At 48.1% G+C, this 19945-nt stretch overlaps 1 protein-coding gene across 4 annotated transcripts in view; it reads left to right on the forward strand.

Annotated features, from left to right (window-relative positions):
- Positions 1–2873: 2873 nt before the first annotated feature.
- FARP2 (FERM, ARH/RhoGEF and pleckstrin domain protein 2) overlaps positions 2874–19945 on the forward strand; it is a 79976-nt gene continuing 62904 nt past the window's right edge. For all 4 annotated transcript variants that reach the window (XM_065639803.1, XM_065639805.1, XM_065639804.1 and 1 more), the window contains exons 1-2: positions 2874–2931; positions 7180–7404. In XM_065639803.1, coding sequence (XP_065495875.1) covers positions 7201–7404 — 204 coding nt within the window. In that variant the 5' untranslated portion in view covers positions 2874–2931; positions 7180–7200. The remainder of the gene's footprint in view (positions 2932–7179; positions 7405–19945) is intronic.

The following is a 19945-nucleotide window of genomic DNA, read 5'->3' on the forward strand; positions in this document are numbered from 1 at the left end:
AATACAAAAGTCATATGCAACGCTAATATTTTGTTTTTCAAATGGTTGTGAAAAGGTCAAGTTCTCAGAAACAAGGTGGCTCTTGGCATTTCTTGTGCTACTGGCCATCAGTCCTTCCCTAGAGAAATCCCAGCATTTCTCTCGTGTCTGTTGCAGACTCCAGCGGGGCGGTTTGGGTGCGATGTTCCCCTTGGTGCCCCCGGGTCCATCAGCCTCGGTGGCCGATTTTGAGCAGACTTGGAAGGCGGGGGGTGCAGCGCCCTGCTCACCCCGCGCTCCGTTTCCTACAGCGTTTGGTTCTTGTCTGTGCTCCCGAGGGAGCAGCTCGCTGGAGGAGGAGGAGGAGGATGTTCTCATGGTCTTCAGCCCCTCATGGTCTTCAGTGCCCGGTGCCTCTGGAGCTCAGCACGGGCGTGCGGCACCTGCGGCTTCTCTCCCACTCCGTAGTGCTGTGGCCCTTTCTATCCTTATTTAAAATTTGTCTGTTGGTGTAAAAGAAAGGCGGACCTGCAATGATCGTTATTCAAAGCAAAACGACTGAGACTTTTTGCCTTAAGCTCAGTGGCTGGGGAAGAGGCTGGTGTCTCAACCACAGCAGCATTCAGCCCCGCAAACAGAGCGCGTTGGTGTTTTGCTCCCCTGGACAGGACACCTGCGGGATTTCGGGTCTCTTACTTTGGGGCGGGGAGCGGGACAGACAGCCCCCCTGGGAGCCAACTGCCCCACAGCTCTGGCACCAGAGGGTTAGGCATCAATGTTCTTTTGAAGAACCTCCTCATGCTGGAAAAATACACTTTGGGTTTTACTTTTTTTCTGGTTTTATAATCCTAGAAGCCCCAGCGGGACGGGCAGAGTACGGGATGCTCTCGCGTCCCTCTGCCGCTCCGGATGCTCCGTGCGCGGAGGCCTGGAGTCCCCTGGGCCCCGCACCCGGGGCACGGGCTCCTCCGGTCACACCGTTCGCTGGGGCGCTCGGACGGCGGCAGGAGCGGGCTGGGGCTCCGGGCTGTCCTGGATTCCCGTTTGTCCCGGGGCTCCCGTTGTCCTGGGGCTCTGGGCTGTCCCGGGCTTCCCGTTTGAACCGGGCTTCCCAGTTGTCCCAGGGCTCCGGGCTGTCTTGGGGTTCCGGGCTGTCCCCCGGTTCTGGGTTGTCCCGGGGTTTCCCGTTTGTCCCAGGGCTCTGGGCTATCCCGGGTTCCCATTTGTCCCGGGGCTCCCGTTTGTCCCGGGGTTCCCGTTTGTCCCGGGTTCCTGTTTGTCCCGGATTCCCGTTTGTCGGGGTTCCCGTTTGTCCGGGGTCCCGTTTGTCCCGGGTTCCCGTTTATCCCGGGCTCCCTTTTGTCCGGGTTCCCGTTTGTCCCGGGGTTCCTGTTTGTCCTGGGCTCCCATTTGTCCCGGGGTTCCCGTTTGTCCCGGGTTCCCGTTTGTCCCGGATTCCCATTTGCCCTGGATTCCCGTTTGTCCCGGGCTCCCGTTTGTCCCGGGGCTCCCGTTTGTCCCGGGTTCCCGTTTGTCCCGGGCTCCCGTTTGTCCCGGGGTTCCGTTTGTCCCGGGCTCCCGTTTGTCCCGAGTTCCCGTTTGCCCCAGGGTTCCCGTTTGTCCCGGGGCTCTAGGCTATCCCGGGTTCCCGTTTGTCCCGGATTCTCGTTTGTCCCGGGTTCCCGTTTGTCCCGGGGTTCCCGTTTGTCCCGGGCTCCCGTTTGTCCCGGGTTCCTGTTTGTCCCGGGGCTCCCGTTTGTCCTGGGGTTCCCGTTTGTCCGGGTTCCCGTTTGTCCCGGGTCTCCCGTTTGTCCCGGGGTTCCCGTTTGTCCCGCGTTCCCGTTTGTCAGGGTTCCCGTTTGTCCCGGGGTTCCATTTGTCCCGGGCTCCCGTTTGTCCGGGGGCTCCCATTTGTCCGGGTTCCCGTTTGTCCGGGCTCCTGTTTGTCCCGCGTTCCCGTTTGTCCCGGGTTCCCGTTTGTCCCGGCTCCCGTTTGTCCCGGGGTTCCCGTTTGTCCCGCATTCCCGTTTGTCCCGGGTTCCCGTTTGTCCCGCGTTGCCGTTTGTCCCGCATTCCCGTTTGTCCCGGGCTCCCGTTTGTCCGGGTTCCCGTTTGTCCGGGATCCCGTTTGTCCGGGGTCCCCTTTGCCCCGGATTCCCGTTTGTCCGGGCTCCTGTTTGTCCGGGTTCCCGTTTGTCCCGGGTTCCCGTTTGTCGGGGTTCCCGTTTGTCCCGGGTTCCCGTTTATCCCGGGCTCCCTTTTGTCCGGGTTCCCGTTTGTCCCGGGTTCCCGTTTGTCCGGGCTCCCGTTTGCCCCGGATTCCCGTTTGTCCGGGTTCCCGTTTGTCCGGGCTCCCGTTTGCCCCGGATTCCCGTTTGTCCGGGTTCCCGTTTGTCCGGGCTCCCGTTTGTCCCGGTTCCCGTTTGTCCCGGGTTCCCGTTTGTCCCGGTTCCCGTTTGTCCCGGGTTCCCGTTTGTCCGGGTTCCCGTTTGTCCCGGTTCCCGTTTGTCCCGGATTCCCGTTTGTCCGGGTTCCCGTTTGCCCGGGTTCCCGTTTGTCCCGGGTTCCCGTTTGTCCGGGCTCCCGTTTGCCCCGGGTTCCCGTTTGTCCGGGCTCCCGTTTGTCCGGATTCCCGTTTGCCCCGGGTTCCCGTTTGTCCGGGCTCCCGTTTGTCCGGGTTCCCGTTTGTCCCGGGTTCCCGTTTGTCCGGATTCCCGTTTGTCCGGGTTCCCGTTTGTCCCGGGTTCCCGTTTGTCCGGGTTCCCGTTTGTCCGGATTCCCGTTTGTCCGGGTTCCCGTTTGTCCCGGGTCTCCGCGTCCCTCCCGCCGCCGCGCGCGGCCCCGCCCCCGCGCCCCGTGGCCCACTGGCGGCGCGCGGCGGGCGGGGCGGGGCCGGCGCTGGGTCAGTGCGCGCGGGCGGCGCGGGGCCGAGGCGGGAGCGGCGGCGCTGAGGTGAGTGAGGGCGGCGGGGCGCGGGGAGCGGGGCGGGCGCCGAGGGCTCCGCAGCCCGGTCCGCAGCCCCCGGGCGGGCCCCGCACCGGGGCTGCCGGCGAGCCGCGCCCCAGCCCGGCGGTTTGGCCCGGCCCGCCTCGCCACTCGGCCCGCCTGCGCGTCGAGCTGTTCCGGCGGCCGCTGCCGTGTGGTGCGGCCCCGGCCGGGGGGCTCCGCTGAGGCCCGGCCCTGCCCCCGCCGGAGGGGCTGCGGCGCTCGATCCTCCAGCGCCGAGGGCGGGGGCTGCGGCTCGGCCGTGCCGCCCGGCGCGCTCCCGGGGCCCGGCCTGGGCGGCTTCGCCACTTTGTCGTTAGGCCGGGGGTGTTCGGGCCCTTCCGCTCCCCGCGGGGGACCCGCAGGAGCCCCCGCGCTCCCCGGGCCCCGCTCACCTGCGGGACCCGCCGCGGCCCTTCGCTTCCCCGCCCCGCGGCTCCTTCCAGGCGAGCGGGCGGTCCCGGCGCTGCGGCCGCGCTCCCCGCGGGGACAGCCAGGAGGGGCTTCCCGTGCCCGGGGACGGTGCCACTTAACGGGACCGAGCGGTCCGAGTGTCGGGGAGAGGTGTCTCCCGGTGCGGCTGGGACACTCGTAATGTCTGTCTTCATTTCAGTTGTGTTCCTGATGCGTCAGTTGGTGCCAGCTTGCTGTAGGGCTGTTAACGGGTTGCTGTTGCCTAGCGAAAGAGGTAAAAGAGGAAAGATTGCATCTGGTGGGCTGAAGGGACCTGATTTGAGAGCTCCTGCTGAGAGTGCTCCCTCTGGGCTCCCACCACACACGAGGGATCCCCTCCCGCAGGGATCCCCTCCCGCAGGGATCCCCTCCCGCAGGGATCCCCCTGCTCACTCCAGGAGCCTGACTTCAGAGCAACCTTCTGCACAGGTGAGCGACGGAGCGTCATAGTGACCCTGTCAGAGACCAAAAGACATTGTACTTGGAGAAGTTCCTTTGAAAGCCCTGGGTATCTTGCACGGGCATATGCTCAGGTGTGAGCTGTCTTTTCAGGTTTGCTGCTAGCTGCAAAAATGCTGTCTTTCTTATGAAAAATACATTTATTCCATCCAAGTAGCAGGTAAAATTCATTACGACTTCAAAGCTATTTCAGAAAGGCAACAAAAAGTACATAGGTACCTTATTTTTGTAAGTTTTATTCCTGCCTGCTCCTTCAGACTCCCTTGGAGCTGAAAGCAACAGTCGTTCTGACACTGTGCTTCAGGGAGCTCATTTAGCTTTGGTGCTTGGTTACTTTATAGGAAATTATTGGGATGAGCTCAATGCAAAGAAGTTCAGGGTGGCTGAATGCAAGGAAGATTTTTTTTTTTCTTGAAACTGCTGATATCGTGGTAACGTTACATTTTAGTTTTGCATTGGTGAGAAGGTAAATGAGACCTTGTTCTGGCTCTCCTGGGCTGGGAGGCTCCCTGTGCTGTTGGATGCTTTCTGTGCGCTGCCCATAGAGCCTCTGGTGCTTGCAGCCTGGCTCATGCTTCATTCTTTCCTCTTGTTCCACCTCTCATTTAGTCACCCCTTTGACTGGTATGCTTTCTCAATCATGGCACCAAGGTTTTTGGTTAAGAAACGTCATATGTAGTCAGCTTAGGTAAAGCCTAATATGTAACTATAATCAGTAGTGAAACTGGAAATAGTGCTTTGCTTGGTTAACACTCCTCACACTTTTGGTTTTTGAGGCAGCTGGAGCAAGCCAGGCTCTTTGGGGATTTTTAGTAATTGTACCAGCAGTAGTGGTGTGCAGCTGGAGAGCGCTGGATGTGGCACGGGGGGAGGTTCTCACGACTGCCACACGGTAAGCAGGGCTCTGCTTTCCGGGGAAACATGCCTTGCTTCTGCTCTTGGTGACAACCAAGGATAGGACAAGGGGCAATGGGTACAAACTGGAACACAGGAGGTTCCACTTAAAGATGAGAAGAAGCTTCTTCCCGGTGAGGGTGCCGGAGCCTGGCCCAGGCTGCCCAGGGAGGCTGTGGAGTCTCCTTCTCTGCAGACATTCCAACCCGCCTGGACACCTTCCTGTTTAACCTCATCTGGGTGTTCCTGCGCCGGCGGGGGGATTGCACTGGATGAGCTTTTGAGGTCCCTTCCAGTCCCTAACATTCTGTGATTCTGTGTGTGTTTTCTGCCCAGGTGCTTGTTAGACCTTGAAAATCTGAGTGTGTGCTGGCCAGGGACTAGTCTAGTGGTACATATTTTTAGGAATGTCTGAGCAAGATGTGAGGCCAAGCCCCGTTGAGTTCATTCTTCCTGTTAACATTTGTGAGGAAGGACTTTGACACCTGCAGTTTCTGTTTGACATGACTTTGGTCTCTGCTGGCTGGTAACCAAAGCTTGTGAAAGCAGCCGCGAGCTCCTGGTTTGGTCCGGGGTGGGGTGGCTGGGCAGCCTTGCCCTTGGGCACCGGCTGGAGGGGACGCTGCCTTGGCTGTCACCACGCACGGCTTTTCCTTTTTTGAGTAGCCGCAGTGTCTGTCCCTTCCAGTAGCTGTTGATTCAGATCGGGATGAATGGGTTCACGACGTGCTAATTTTAAGAGCGGTTGTCTAATAAATAGCCTTATGAGGAGTATAACTGATTCTGGGCAACTTCAGTTGCTCACGAGCTCCTGAATGGCAGTAACAAAACCTTACCATAGGGTTAAGCTATAAGGGACACAATATTGAGGGGATATAGGTGGCACCCACTTGCGGTTTCTCTTGAACTTAGCAGTTAGATGTGTAACCTGAGCAACTGTCTCTGCTGATTTTTGCTGTTGTGGTGGTTTTAAAATTCGTGACCTAAAAGTTTTGCTCCTTGGCTGTGTGGTCACACAAGCTGGGAAGTTTGGCGAAAGCATATACACAAAATGGTCTGAGAAAGACACTTGCTGCTAATGTGTCACCTAAAACTGGCAGGTCAGGTACTGGACATTGCATGGACACTTTCATGGGTCTGCAAGCATAAAGAGAAAAAAGAAGAGTGATATTGAAGCAAACTGGTCTAAAAGCCAGAAAAGTGTTTGACCAGTCTCAGTGTGTGCAAGGATTAAAACTGAAAACCTCCCACTAATTTTTAACGACATATAAGGCTGGCTCCATTTAACCCCCCAGAGCAGGCTGCCTACCTACTCAAAGCACAGAGGGACAAAGGGACGTTTTCATGATCTGCCTCTCTCCTTTTGAGACAAAACATGTTTATTACAACACAATAATCTAACACTTCATTGAATTGTTTGTAGTGTGGTGGCCACGCGAAGGCCGTCCCAGCGGCGGGATCCACATACTTTCGATTGTTCTGACCTAGCGTGGTATTTGGGAAATGCAACCAGCAGCACCCAGGAGCCTGTTGGTTTCCGTGTGCGTTGCTGCTGAATGCCTCGCACGTTGTTGGCAAATACTTGGTGCCCGTGCTGAGCGTGGGGCAGTGGCTTCGCTGGGCGTGTTGTGTCCTGCGATCGCGCAGACCCTGCTGCAATCCCCCCGCATGCACCTTGTTGGTTTGTTTTTTTCCCCCATGTCAAATTAAACATTTTCTCTGCAACAACTGCCACCAGACCATGAAAGTAAGGATCATGATGCAGGAATCGGCCTACTTGAACTGGTGTAGATTTCCGTGATTGAGATTTTTGCCCGCTGACTTAATCTGGGTACAGCACCGGTTTGTTAAGAAGGTGAAGAACTGTTATCTGCGGCACAAATCTGTTATGAAGGCTCCGAGCTGCCAGCATTGGTTGGAATAGTTACGGTTTTGCGTGAGTCATCATTTTGGGGGATGAAGAAAGTTAATTATTCCTGTTATCTCGGGGCGCGGTCCGACGTTCAGCAGAGTCAGTGGCACGGCTGGGTACCGGTGAGAGTCCTGCCTTCCTGCCTGCGGCTTCGCTCCTGCTGCCAGCAGCGCCTGGTTTAGGGAGCTAAATCAGCAGAAAAATTAATCAGAAATGAAAATGTCAGTGTGTAAGGAGGGTGGAGGGCACAGATTTGACTATCCTATTTCCTAACCATGTTTCAGAATAGTTTTGGGGTTATTTTTTGCTGCCTATTTTTCTTCCCAGCAGCTGGATTTTTGACCAGAGTTTTATCAACTTGAGTATTGCTTTTGGTAGTGGGATGAAGAGCATTAAATAAGGACTTCGTTTGCGATTGTGCTTCAGTGGGTAGTACTTTCATATGAGATATCAGTGGAAAACTATCTTTCAGGTTGTAATCCTCTATTTTCTTCCAGATTTCTGCTCACTGTTGAAAGATGGGAGAGATAGAAGGAACATACAGAGTCCTGCAGACTCCTGGCTCTCGTTTGGGTGTCCAGAAGACCACGGGAGTGAGTACCTTGGAGCCGGGACAGAACCTCTCCACTGCGATGGCATCATCGCCTGCCAAAACGCAGGAGCGGGACCTGCTGATCAAAATAAAGATGCTGGACAACACGGTGGAAGTACTTGACATTGAGGTAGGAGAGGTTTAAACCCATTTTGAGTACGCTTAGCCTCCGGTAATGTAAAGCTCACAGGATGTGCCGCCATACAGAGCAGGGACGTTTATTCAATATCTGAATAGAGATTCCTGTAGGGATTTTACCTGCTTACAAGTAGTGAAATGAGTAGCACATCTTCTTTTTTTTTTAAAAATCTTTTAAGTATAACAGATGCTTTGTATTTTTAACAGACTTTAAATGCAAGTACATACTGTCACAAGAAGCTTTAACTGTTATTTGCTTTGAGGGAACACCAACTGTCTTCTGCCAAACTGTTCGTGCTTCCTGAGCCACATGCAGCTTTTTTGATTTGGCAGTTGGGAGAGCAGAAGTGGTTTTTTTTTTTTAGTTACTACTTTTTATTAATTATTTTAGTGGTTTGTGTCCTCTTCAAGTAAACTTGCTCCTGTTTGAACATTTTTGCTTGTTGCCACCCTTTGGGGTGGTTCTGTTTTTAAACAATTGACAATTTTTGTTCTTCATATTCTTATTTCATTCTCAGTGTTAACCTCAGACTTTTAATTTTAGCTTGCCTAAAGATTTGTTGTTGGAAAACAGCTCTGTTCTAGTGGAGACACTCAGCTATCAGCTATTCTACATTAGTATCAAACTGACTTTATGATTAGCACTTGTAGCCTTAGTTTGTTGCATAAGCAGGTTTTTCCAAATAGAGTGAAAACGATGTCTGTGGAGCACTAAAGAAATAGTGACTTTTGGGGAAGTCTCCTCCAGATTGCTGTCCAGCTGCTTGACTCTCAAACATGAGCTCTGATTTTTTTGTTGTTGTTGTTGTTTTTAAATTTTGTTACGTGTGAGGCTGTGCCTGTGTCCCCCTCCCTGAGGACATCCAGCCCTTGTTTACTGCATAGAACACAAAAGCCTCTTTTTTTTTCTTTTTTTTTTTTTAGTATGTTAGAATATTTAAAAAAACCCCATATGCTGACTTTGGTTCTTTTGAAGTGTGATGTTTCCCCCCCAAGCCCCAAGTTGATGTAGACATTGGTGCTTTTGTGTTTCAATTCTAAAGAATTAAAAAAAAAAAAAAAGCAACACCTCCCCCCCCACCCCCCGGTAATTTTTTAAAATCAAGAAAGAATTTATAGGTCCTAGTTTCTGCTTTATGACATGAAGTCAATGACCAGAAATCTCCTATATATTAACATAGATGCTTTCCTTCTCTTCCATGTCATATTCGTACCAACTCTGTCTGCCCTCCTCTTGCAAACCATCTACTTCCCTCAGGAGTCCTACCCTCATCATCTTACTTGGAAGCTCTTCTCTGGCTCTTCTGACACGGCCAAGCATGCTTTCTTGTCTTTGATCTGCTGCTGGAGGGAAATCCTTTGACCGCGCTCGCCCCTGACGGCTGAGGATGCAGGTTCCCCTGCTCCCCAAGCACTCTTGTGCTTCCCCTCGACTCTCCCCTGCGCTCACTACGGTTTACTGCTTGTTTTTTGAAACTCTCTTGACCTGGTTCTTCTTTGCCCACTGGAGCAGTCTTGACTGTACATCGTTCCAGCTATCTGCATTTCTCTTCTGGCAGGTCCAGTTTAGCTCTGTCCTTAACCCCTTGTCTTATCCTACAGCACTTTGTTAGTTTTTCCACCGAACACAAATTCAGCTGTGGCTTGGTTCTTTCTGATGTCTCAACTCTTGACTGTCTCTTGGCTTTAAATAAAATTAGCTTTTGTCTTGTGAGACCTGATTTTGATATTTATGTGTCAACATCAAGCTTCACATGTAAAAAAACCCATAAATTCCTCACTCATGGTATTTTTTTGACCGCTGTGAGTCAGACTCCAGTCTCACCTGACAATAATATAGTTTCTGTTCACCTCCGATTCCTTCCTTTCCTTCAGCAGCCACCTCCTGCAGGCATCACTAGGGTGGTGCTGTTTAACTGAACGCCTGAAACTCATCCCATCCAGGACTACCAGTGCATTTCACACCCTCATTGCTGTGATCACCCTCTCGTTGGCTTTAGCCTCTCTTGCCGTGTATGTACCACTTCACACATTGCAGTGAGAGTCTCCCTGCTCAGTCCTTGTTCCTCGCAGCAGTTCCTATGGTTTTTGCATCGCTCCTCTCTTTGTGGCTTCAAATGTAGTTGCTTCTCGCTGCTTCTACCTGGAGTCTCCTGCAAGAAGGTACTTGGCTTCATCCCCTGACTGGCCCACAACGCAGTGCTTTTGTTGTTGTTTTCTCCCATTACCTGACTTTTCCCATAATTAGGAGCTATCTTAGTTTCCTCTTTTGACCTGGAAAGCTCTCTCTGGCTACAACATCCACAGAAACACCTGAATTTGGGCAACTATAATAGCATGCTGAGGCCATAGTTAATATCGTACTATTCTTCTTTGCAAGGTCGGAACCAGAGCAACTTAAATTTTTGCCCAGTGTTGCAAGCGGTGAAGAGAAGGGATCATCCTTTGTTCATCTGTGGAGCGTCGAGCGCAAAAAGGTCCATAGTCAGCAACTCTAGCACTAGTCCCACTAATACACTGCCTACATCTCCTTTATTTTTGTCTAAATGAGGTAGCAAACAGGGATGAGGTATTAAATTGTAACCCTCAGCCTCCTAATTTATTCAGTGGACTGGCGGGATAGCAGTAACTGCAGACTGCTGTTTGTGATGGAAAATGAAATTTTTCTCTCAGGGACTGAGGGCAAGAATTAGGCAAAGTCAGCTGCGTTTGCTGAATAGGTCCTGTGGGCTAGCACAGATGTTTATTAAAAAAGCCATGAGAGAAATTAATAATTGAGCAGCTGTCATAGAAGGATGGAGGCTCTGATTGCAGTGCTGCTTGCCCATTCCTCTTTGCCTTTGCAATTTTTTTCCACTGCTGTGGAAATGAGAGGTGGTGTTGTCTTCATTACCTGCTTCATGAGGCTTGTTTGGATTGATCCAGGTCAGCAATAATTTTTCAGTGTAGTGGGACATGGAGGCGTTTCTCATAGGTCACTGCCTTCTAATGGAGATGTAGCTTATGGCAAAAGGTGTTTCCTTCCCTTTTCAAATAATTTTCCCTTCAGTCTTTAAAAAATGCTGCAAATAATTTTAACTGGAAAAGAGAGGTGTTTGGTGGAAGAGGCTGCCAGGGCCGAGCGGTCAGCGCTGCGGCGGGGGGGCTGGCGCCAGCGCCCTGCTTAATGCCTCGTTTGTGAAGCTGCCTAAAATGAGCCCCATCAGCAGTTTTAGCTGTACGGGGTGCACAGAGGAGCTGCAATAATGATTTCGTCTATGCAGCTTTTCCTCGTTAGCCGCTGCTTTCTCCAAGATGCATTTAAAACACTCGCTTATCTCCTGGTGAGTGTGGGTGGATACTCTCGTTTGGTAGCTCTTCCCCATCGCTTGGGTTTTTTTAACTCACCAAAGAGCAAGAAAAGAGACTGACACGGTGGCGTAACAGATGGGATGAGAACAAAATCGGGAAGGACGGTCTTCATGTTATTGTTGTACCTAGAACAGCGTGTTACAAGTTCAGTATAGCTACATTCCAGTCTTTTGTCTAAAATCCACCGTCTCTGCTCTCACCATCTATACTGGAAGGTTTTCTTTCCAGCTATGAATTCTGTTAGTCAGTGAGAGGGAGCTGGTTTTAAAGGATGCTGGGGCAGAGCTCCTCTCTGGGGAATCTGTTTTGAATGTTAGGGGATGGAGGAATGCTCAAATGTTTCTAGAGTTTAAAAACTGCAAATTAGGTATTTATAGTTTTTCCTTTCCCTCCCAAAACAGAAAAGAGAATGAAACATATCCATCCAAAGCTAGGCTGGAATATTCATTATTTTCATGAGCTGTGTTTGTGGGTGTTTTTTTTTTTACCCCTTTTTACAACCAGCTTGTTCAGTTGGTTCAAATCTCGCATGTGCCATATCACAGGTTATCTGTCCTCTTCCCTCCATGCCAAGTCTGTCCAAATGGGTGGTTTTGCAGACTACTAGGTGAATGATTGGAAATTCAATTTAATTCAGACCGTGGACACGCTTCAAAGTAATTAGGGTTTTACAATAGAATTTCTGCCAGCTTTCCTGATTTTCTTAAGAGATTAAACTTGGTGGCCTTTGATCAGCATTAAAATGTGGTAGATTCTTAAGCAGAAGGTGTTGGGCTGGGTTTAATTTGCCGAAATGACCACTTGGTGGAATTATATTTGTTTGGGGCTGGTTATGGAAGACAATAAAATGTACTGCAACAAAGGACAACTTAGGCTATAGGAATTTAGGCTATAGGAGGTTGTGTTTTACACTTGCTGAAAGCTTTTCTGTTGATTTTTGGTAGAGTTGGAGGTTGAGTGTACGACAGCGACAGCCGCAGGGGCTGTGGAAGACAAGGAGTGCAGCGCGTGAGCCTGGTTAGAGAAAGCGGGGTTGTTTTGCAAGGCGTTGTTGGAAGGAGAGTGATGCTGGTGATAGATGAGAGGCTGATGCTGTCTGAAAATCCCAGGAAGTGAAATAGCAGGTTTAGTCAACAAAAAAGGGGTCAGACTAACCACATCTTGCAGTGACGTTCTCCAGTGCAGTACTTTCCTGGGGTCTGCGGGCAGGCAGACTGCAAGCTTTGCCTCTCTGACCCGGTTCTCTCTTTGCACCAGCTTATAAAACATTTAATGGAATTGCTGCCATGATGTGATGTTTAATATTTGATGTATCCATTGTTCCTCATGTAGGAAGTACGTGTGCTTACTTTCATGTGTGAATTATGCTCTATGCTACGAGGAAGTGCCTCAGAAAAAGTTTAGATCACTATGCTTCAAGTTTATTAAACTCTGTTTGGGGAAGACTTGGCACGTCTTCAATTGTGCTTACTTCCACTTAAACATAAAATGTGTGAGTGAGAAATGCGTATGCATTGTATTGTAGTAGAATTTTTCTGTATTTTCACCTGCTGGAGAATGAATTCTGTTGAACTGTAATAGCCATCATAAAATCATAGCTCAGTTCTTAGCGCTCAGCAAAGCCAGGTCTGCCTGCCTGCTCTGCTCAATGGGAAAACTTCAGCTGGAGCTTTTCTTGCATGTTGCTTTGAGCACACAAGCCTGTTCTTTCCTTTTTTTTTTTTTTTAATATAATAACATACTTCTCAGTAAAATGTTGTCTTGGTATTATGTATGTGTTAGTAGTACGAGTTGGCTTTATGTTGGTTTGAATTTGCCTTAGATTTCAAATATATGGTATTTCTTGTGCTGGGATCGTGCAGTCTCACCGTGCTCTGAAGTTAAGTATGGTTTAAGTCTTTCTCTGTTCTTCTAGTGCAAGCATTTTGATGCCTCCAAGTGAGAAGCTGGGCCTTAGGAAAATGCTTTTCTGTTTTGTCAGGATTTTTCCTGTTTTCTGTATTTCTACCAGGCCTGTTGTTTCCTTGGGCCTGACTCAGTTTCTTGAAGGTGATTGTTTCTGGTCTCATTTTCTTACCAAGCAGGTAAAGGACGGAGTGTGTTCCATGCGGCTGTGGCGCTGGGCGAGGTGTCCCTGTCCCCCCACCCCGGTGTGTGGCTGGGGGACACGCTCAGCCCTGCTGCCGCTCATGGCCACAGGCCACGGAAACAAGATTGCACTTTGTTCCCCTGTATTTTCTTAGTAGGTATTTTCTTCTCACTGCTCCTGTCTATATCGGAGTTTACCAATGTACCCTGTGAAACTTACTGTTATATTGCTACAACATTTAAGTGACTTATTATATACAAAGTTGAAAAAAGCTACTCGATGATTACCCTGTCCAATAGTGATAGTGTCGCTGCTGGCCACCTATACGACTCTTCACAGAATGTCAGGGACTGGAAGGGACCTCGCAAGCTCATCCAGTGCAATCCCCCCGCCGGAGCAGGAACACCCAGGTGAGGTTACACAGGAAGGTGTCCAGGCGGGTTGGAATGTCTGCAGAGAAGGAGACTCCACAGCCTCCCTGGGCAGCCTGGGCCAGGCTCTGGCACCCTCGCCAGGAAGAAGTTTCTTCTCATATTCAAGTGGAACCTCCTGTGTTCCAGTTTGTACCCATTACCCCTTGTCCTGTCACTGGTTGTCACCCAGAAGAGCCTGGCTCCATCCTCCTGACACTCCCCCTTTCCATATTGATCCCCATGAATGAGTCACCCCTCAGTCTCCTCTTCTCCAGCTCAGAGCCCCAGCTCCTCAGCCTTTCCTCACACGGGAGATGCTCCACTCCCTTCAGCATCTTCCTTGGTTTATTGAAATTTACAAATTGCGTTATTAAAAGTGCAAAATTATTTTCCATCTCTATGTTTAGAATAGAATAACTGTGTTTACATATTGTAGATTCTGTGCAGTTTGGAGGCATCGGTAGCTGAAAAGGTGTCACGAAAGCGGCAGCTCTGTGCTGCCTGTTGCTCCTGACGCACCGTGGGGGCCGTGGCTGTGACACTGCAGTCGAGGGTGCTGGGTTCGGAAGCTGGGCTGGGACCACGGGAGGGTTTTGGGTTGGAGGAGGCAGTGGTCTGACAGCTTGTACGTGCCTCCCGACTCCCTGTAGTTTGCAGAGGGTGTTTTCAGCTTGCGCACACTGGAAAATACCGCTCATCGCTAAATTCTTAGGGTAGCGTTAGTACCCCGGACAACTTCATTAGGGCTGAAGCAGAAGTTATGCAGCTTAACATGCTGGTTTTGAGCAGTTTTAAGTAAAATACGCATCTCTTAAAAATGGAGAGTGGGCACTGAAATGCTTGCTCTGAAATGGTTTTTCAGAGAGGCCGTGGCGAGGCCTGAGCCCAGCGCCCGCCTTCCCTGCTGGGCCTGGGCCCGGGTGGCTGCTGGGGGCTCTGGCCGCAGCTGCTCCCCTCGCCTGCTCACACCCCCCTTCCACAACGGCTTTTTTCCCTCTGTGCTGTAAAAGTATTAACAGCTTAAATATGTGGGAAGTGGGAGGACAGGCTGCTCCTGAATCCTATTAAGCGCTGTGCTGAAGGAATCGAGATGCTGTGTTAGTCAGCTCAGTGTTTTTCTTCCCTGGCCTGGAAGAAATAGTCAAAATTCCAGAAAGAATCATAGCCAGATGTTTGTCATTGCTCTGGTTTGACTCTCCTAAATATGGCAAAATAAGCTGCCTTAGGACTTATTTTTGTCTGACCTCAGAAGAGAAAGTTAGTAATTCACTATTTAAAATCTGAAGTTATTATAGGATTTAAAAAGAAAGTAATTGAAGCTTTGCAATTTTGTACTGTTTGATTCGACTATATATTTTTTTAAGCCTGTTATTTTGTGTTTGGGGGCTTGACTTTTTTGATGCCATGTAGGAATGTGGTATTGGGTGGGGAAAGGTAAAACTGCAGCCATTTTATTGAGAGACATTTGGTGTGTGGTGGTTTGTTTGTGTGGTGTTTGTTTTTTTTTTTTTTTAAGGGAAGATGTGAGCTTAAATTGTATTATAAAAACAATTTACTACTTTACATTTTCCTGGACGTTAGGTGTCCCATTATGTGAAAAGAAAATAGAGCTATACGGCAGCAAAGGAGAACAATCTGAATATTCCTGTAGGAAAAGTCTCTTAAATGCACGTATTGTAACTTAAAACACAGAAACCATGTAGTAAAATTGTGATCAAGCGTTGTCACAGTACTTGAAATATGAATGTAGTGGATGGAGTTCCCAACTGTTTGCGTGGCTGGGATGTACCGTAGCGAGGGGGCTTCACCACGGGATGTGTGTAGATGAAAATCTTCTCACGGGCAGGTTCAGAAGAGGAACGGTACAAGGGCCACGATGACTTGGCTTAACACCAAGTTGGTGTAAAACCGAACTCTTTCTGAGCTCTCTTCAGTAGCACACTGAGAACTGTCACCAGAAATTGTTTTGTCTGGATGAGACCTAATAAAGGAAACCAATGCATAACTTAATGGGCTTGGCATACGTGCAGTGGTACGATCCTTGTACTGAATTCCTTTCAAGTGCCTTCTGAAGTACCCGATACACAACCTTGTAAAGAAAAAGCTGTTTCCTGTTGGCTTCCTTACTAATTCAAATAATGTTTCATCATCACTAATAAAGAAAGGAAATACTGTTTGTTTCTTAAACATTTCTGCACAATGCAGGTGTTCATTTATTTTTTCATTATCTAGTGGTGAAGGACAGCAAAAATCCACTGAAATTAGTCTTATGCCGTTCTATCAAAATAACAGTAAAAAATGCTGTATCAAAAAAACCCCTAGTTTTTTGGAAGCCTCGTCTGGTCGTGGATGATATTCAAAGTTGGTTCCACAGACGGATAATTCCATAGACTATATAAAGCCTGAAAGGGAAAACCAACCAACCAAGAAACAACCCACAGTCAGCTAAAGACAGCTGCAGAAATGCAGTGTGCTCAGAGGTGGTTCAGAGAAATTTCAGGTTAGTGCCTGCTGAAAAAAGGGACTCAATGTTGAGCAAGGACAGCATCACCTGGTCCCCGACTATGTCACAGGCAAAGCCTAGTGAACATGCATTTAAACAAACAGGGTTGCAAAAGCATACCTGTGTATCATCTGTTTCTCCTTGCAACAAAACGTGTTTCTGGCAGGGGCAACATTGCCTACTTGTGCAAGAGGGAGACTGTATAAATTGAATATTTGAAAAACTCTGCTGTGGTGACGATACTCAGAGTAAAAGATTTACTTTTTAAGACTGCGATGTTGGATGTGAAGGGGAGAAGACCTGTCTGTCTGACAGAGCAGTCAAGTGTGAATAAAAGTAAGAAATTGAAAAGAAAAGAAAATAGTATTGAGCTGCCAAGTAGTCTGTATTGTGAGTTCAGAGATGCTTCTGGAAGCCTTTGAACAGCTTCTACATGTGCTGCTGCTGTGGTCGAAATGCGAAGGGGAAACAGAAGTCAGGCTCTAAATTGGAGTATATTGCTGTTTAGTCATCTCTTTGCGCTTGTGGTAGAGCTCGGAATGCCTTTCTGACGTGTTTGGAGCACCGTGCTCGGGTTTTGCACACGTGTGTGTATTTTGGAGCGCTTTCGTGATGGTGACAGCAGGTTTGAGCACATCGCTTACAAAAGCTGAAGCTGTGAAGGACGAGCATCGCTGTGCCCCCCAGCCCAGTTCTGGGGCAGCCAGCCTGGGACCAGAGCTGTAGGAAATGCTCCCGATGGGAGGGAGGATGTTAACAAAGCTTTGGCCTTATCTAACCTGGCCTGTAGGTATTTATTAACCCATGGCCATGGTGTTGAAGCTCTGCTCAAAGTGCAGTGGGGAGTGATGTTAGGACAGCTGGTGCAATTTCAGCTTTGCACAAAACGAAGGATAGCTTTGGCCTTTCCTGTAAAAATACCTGATTTGTGTAAAGAATCTTTCATGATCAGTTTATTTCCATAATGTTTTAAACTCTTTCCTTCGGAGAGGCTCATTCAAGCGGTGTGCCAGCCTGGAGTACCGTAACACCTCGTAGGGAAAGCCCAGGTCAATGGGTGATGTGAACATGAGTGAAGGTTTTGAGGGAAAAGTGTAATTAATGGAGAAAGACTAGCAATTTAAGTAATTTTTTTTTTTTGTGAACAAAGGGAAGCAAAGGAGTGCCTGTGTTTAAAATGGCTTAAAAACTTAGAATTGTATACGTATACATACACGAAATGGTGCTGTGTGAGTTCCTGGAGTACCTGCCGTGGTTTGCACGGCATGGAGGGCCTTGTAGCAAAGTGTCTCCTAACTTCTAGTTTCTTAGCTTTGTTACACTATTTTACAGCTTGTATGAACAAAGTAGGTGCTTAGTCATTCTCTTATGAACTTTAATTTCTTGAAGTGGAAAAAGACTTTTTTTTTTTTTTTTTTTTTGAGGATGGCTGATAAAGGCGTTGCTGCCTGTGTTGACAGCAGGCCGTTTTATAGCTAGGCACTTGTATCCGTCCCTGGTTATTTGGGCCACGGAATTGTTTGAAGGCATCTAACAGAGCAGGTGTTGAATGGAGCGTGAGCCCTTTAGCGTGCAGGCTCCGTGCCTGAGGAGGGCTTTGCCGTGGTGTTGCTGTGGCCCTTCGCAGGTTATTCGAAATACTACGTGTTGCAAAAACTGTTCCAGCATCACCATTAGCGCAATTTTCTGGCGTTTTGACTGCCTCAGTCTTTGCGTGGGCCTCACCACCACAAAGCAGCTGCTTTCCGTGCTGCTGTCGCCGCTGTCGTCTGAATGTTTAATTATTAGCAAGCGTCAAATCTGGTGCCAGATTGTCACACAGCAGTGACATGGTCCAGGGTTTTAATTGGGGTGACTTCCCTCTTCTCCAGGTAGTCTCGAGCAGAGTACAAACCAGAGGTATTGGGGGGAGCACGTTGGTGTTTTTTCCCTCCAGGTAATAAAAGCGACTGAGAATTTCTCCCCGATGCCTTAGAGTTTTTATGTAGATCTTGTGTGTGCTGTTTGTACACAGGGCTTGGGGCCCCCGTGTTGGTTGAATGCTTAACACCGTGCTGGTTTGTTTTTCTCTGGGCACAGTGTGTTTTATTTCAAGTGCTCCAGGTATTTCAGCACGAGAGCACTTCTGGAACTTGGGACCATTTTCTTCCCTACATACTATCTACCTAAGTATCCATTTCCCAGTCTCGTTCGCATAATTCCCTCCCTCTTGGGGATCTTTTCCCATGTCAACAAATTGTTTTCCTCCTTTCAGGCATCCGGCAAGTCTGGCCGCTCTGGAAAAGCGTGTTTGTTCATTTGGCAGAGAAGTGCTTTAACACTGCTTGAACCTTTAAATGGTCACAGGTTTTAAAGCTAACCTTAATTATATGAGCCAGAGACTTGCATTTCTAGAATAATTTGTCTGACTGGATTTTTATTTTTTTTTAATTCACAACAAAAGCAACCACTAAAATCTTAGGAGAAAGAATCTTGGGGGCAAGTCTTAGAATTTTTTTTTTTTAAACAAAAAGTTATACTCAATGTACAGTGTAATAATGTAATTTAAAGCAGCTCAGAAATTTGTATTTGGCTTTGCAGTTTCTATATTTGAGTAGATTGGATTTCAGTGCCATGTAGAAATACCATGACGCACAACATTTAAAAAAAGAAGTACATTTTCCAGGTGAAAATATACGCTATCTAAATTTGTGAAGAAGCTCTGAAGTGGTTTTCGGGGTGCTGGTGTGTTCCCAAAGCTCGGTTTGTGATGGTGAATGACGCGCGGGTGTTGGTGCGGTGACGATGCTCTGTAGGTTGGTACATGCTCTGCAACCTCTTTTTGCTGTTAGTAAAAGAACCTGTAGTTGGAACCTGTCAGCATATAAGAGTGAATAAAACAAATCTATTTATAATTAAAACACGATTTTCACAAAGTATTGAAATAGTTGAAGCTGAAAGTTCTTGTTAAGTGTTTGGATTATCAAAACGAAATAGTATGTAAGCAGTCTCTGGCTGAGCACGTGAAACCAAAGTTTCACACATCTGTTGTTATCAGGTACCCATTTTTGTGGGGAGGCAGGGACTGTTTGCATTTGAGTTAGTTGTTCCAGTCAAAATTGAGGAAATTAAAGGAGTACTGAAAAAGAAGACAGTTATTTTTTTTACTTTTCCAGTCCGCAGATTAAAAACTGGATACGGAGCTGTAAAGTCGTCTTGTTTTAGCCATGAAAATAAAAGTTAATGAATGGTATTCCTTGCCATCTTATATTATTTCCTTCTTTAAAATGAATATGGTTTAAACGTACACGCTGTATTCCTAAGTGCAGTTTTTGTTTATACGTGGCATTAATGATCGTTATTAATAGGGGGTTTTGAAGGCGTTTTTCTGTATCGCACTGCATTTGGACAGAGATCTGAGAGATTACACAAGGGCTGGGGATAAACAGAGCGATAAACTCACTGAAATGTTTGTGTGGTTCTGGGTAAGAAAGGAAATAACAAGTCCAGTGTAACCACTATGTTTACTTGCTGTTTGTAATTTTTTTTCATTTGCCAAAAGATAAGAAATCACTTTTTCATTAGGAAGACCACTTAAGTGCATGAAAAGAAAGTCAGTGAGTGGTGCAGGGCTCTGTATTTCGGTCAATTTTTGCTTCTTGTCAGCTGTTCCGTGTTGGCCACTTGTCTGTGATGATGTCAAATCTAAACTTGTTCTCTCATGCAGATTCACTGTTCACTGTCCCAACACTGCAGGTTTTGTAACACAAAATCCGAGGTTTGCTGGAGCTGGGGCCAGCGGCTCCTCCAGCTCTGCCCGTGCAGGAGTTTCCATTCCCCACCTCTGCTTAGAACTCTCATTTTTCTCCAAACTGTTGACTTTTGGAGTGACTTTTTTTTTTTTTTTTCTCCCTCCAGCCGAACTGCTGCCAAAAGTGGATTTTCGTTTTTGGAAAGTCTGAGCAGGGGCAGTTTGTCCATTTTGGAATATGAAAGTACTACTCATTATGAAAATACTGTGTGGGTGGTTTTTTTTTTTTTTTAAGTTGAAATACATGGAAGCAGAAAGTTAAGACATTCTGGAAGACAAGTTTGGGAGTTGCCAAAGAAGAAATGGTTTCGATAATACTGAACTATGGTCTACTGAAAATCACAGGCTTTGTGTTCCTAGTTTGTTTTTCTGTCTTCCTAAGCTCAA

Source organism: Caloenas nicobarica, chromosome 8 (genome assembly GCF_036013445.1).
Source record: "Caloenas nicobarica isolate bCalNic1 chromosome 8, bCalNic1.hap1, whole genome shotgun sequence".
In the NCBI taxonomy this organism is placed as follows: Eukaryota; Metazoa; Chordata; class Aves; order Columbiformes; family Columbidae; genus Caloenas; species Caloenas nicobarica.